Here is a 267-nt window from a genome sequence, read left to right on the forward strand (position 1 = left end):
CCCCGTGGCCCTGCGGCCCAGCCCGGCCGCGCAGCGAAACTCATCCAGGGCCAGCAGCAGCCCCAGGAAGCTGCGCTCCAGCTGCGGGCCCCCCACGGGTCGGGCCGCGGGCCCCACGTACTCGTAGTCGTAGTGCAGGCGCTGGTCCAGGACCTCGGCCCAGCAGCCTGGTGCTTCGCCTGCCCAGGCTGGCCCCGGGGCCTGCGCCGGCGGTAGGGCCACACGGTACTTGAGCAGCTGCGCCCACTCAAAGACGGCAGGGCGAGG

The 267-nt window shown here is 74.5% G+C and overlaps 1 protein-coding gene across 1 annotated transcript in view; it reads right to left on the reverse strand.

The window, feature by feature from the left end:
- LOC106723080 (dynein heavy chain domain-containing protein 1-like) overlaps window positions 1-267 on the reverse strand; it is a gene marked incomplete at its 3' end in the record, with an annotated part of 3750 nt that overhangs the window by 789 nt on the left and 2694 nt on the right. Inside the window, exon 7 of the mRNA XM_025193720.1 lies at window positions 28-237. Within this exon, the coding sequence (XP_025049505.1) occupies window positions 28-237 (210 nt within the window). The remainder of the gene's footprint in view (window positions 1-27; window positions 238-267) is intronic.

This window comes from Alligator sinensis, unplaced genomic scaffold (assembly GCF_000455745.1).
Source record: "Alligator sinensis unplaced genomic scaffold, ASM45574v1 scaffold948_1, whole genome shotgun sequence".
Taxonomy (NCBI): domain Eukaryota; kingdom Metazoa; phylum Chordata; order Crocodylia; family Alligatoridae; genus Alligator; species Alligator sinensis.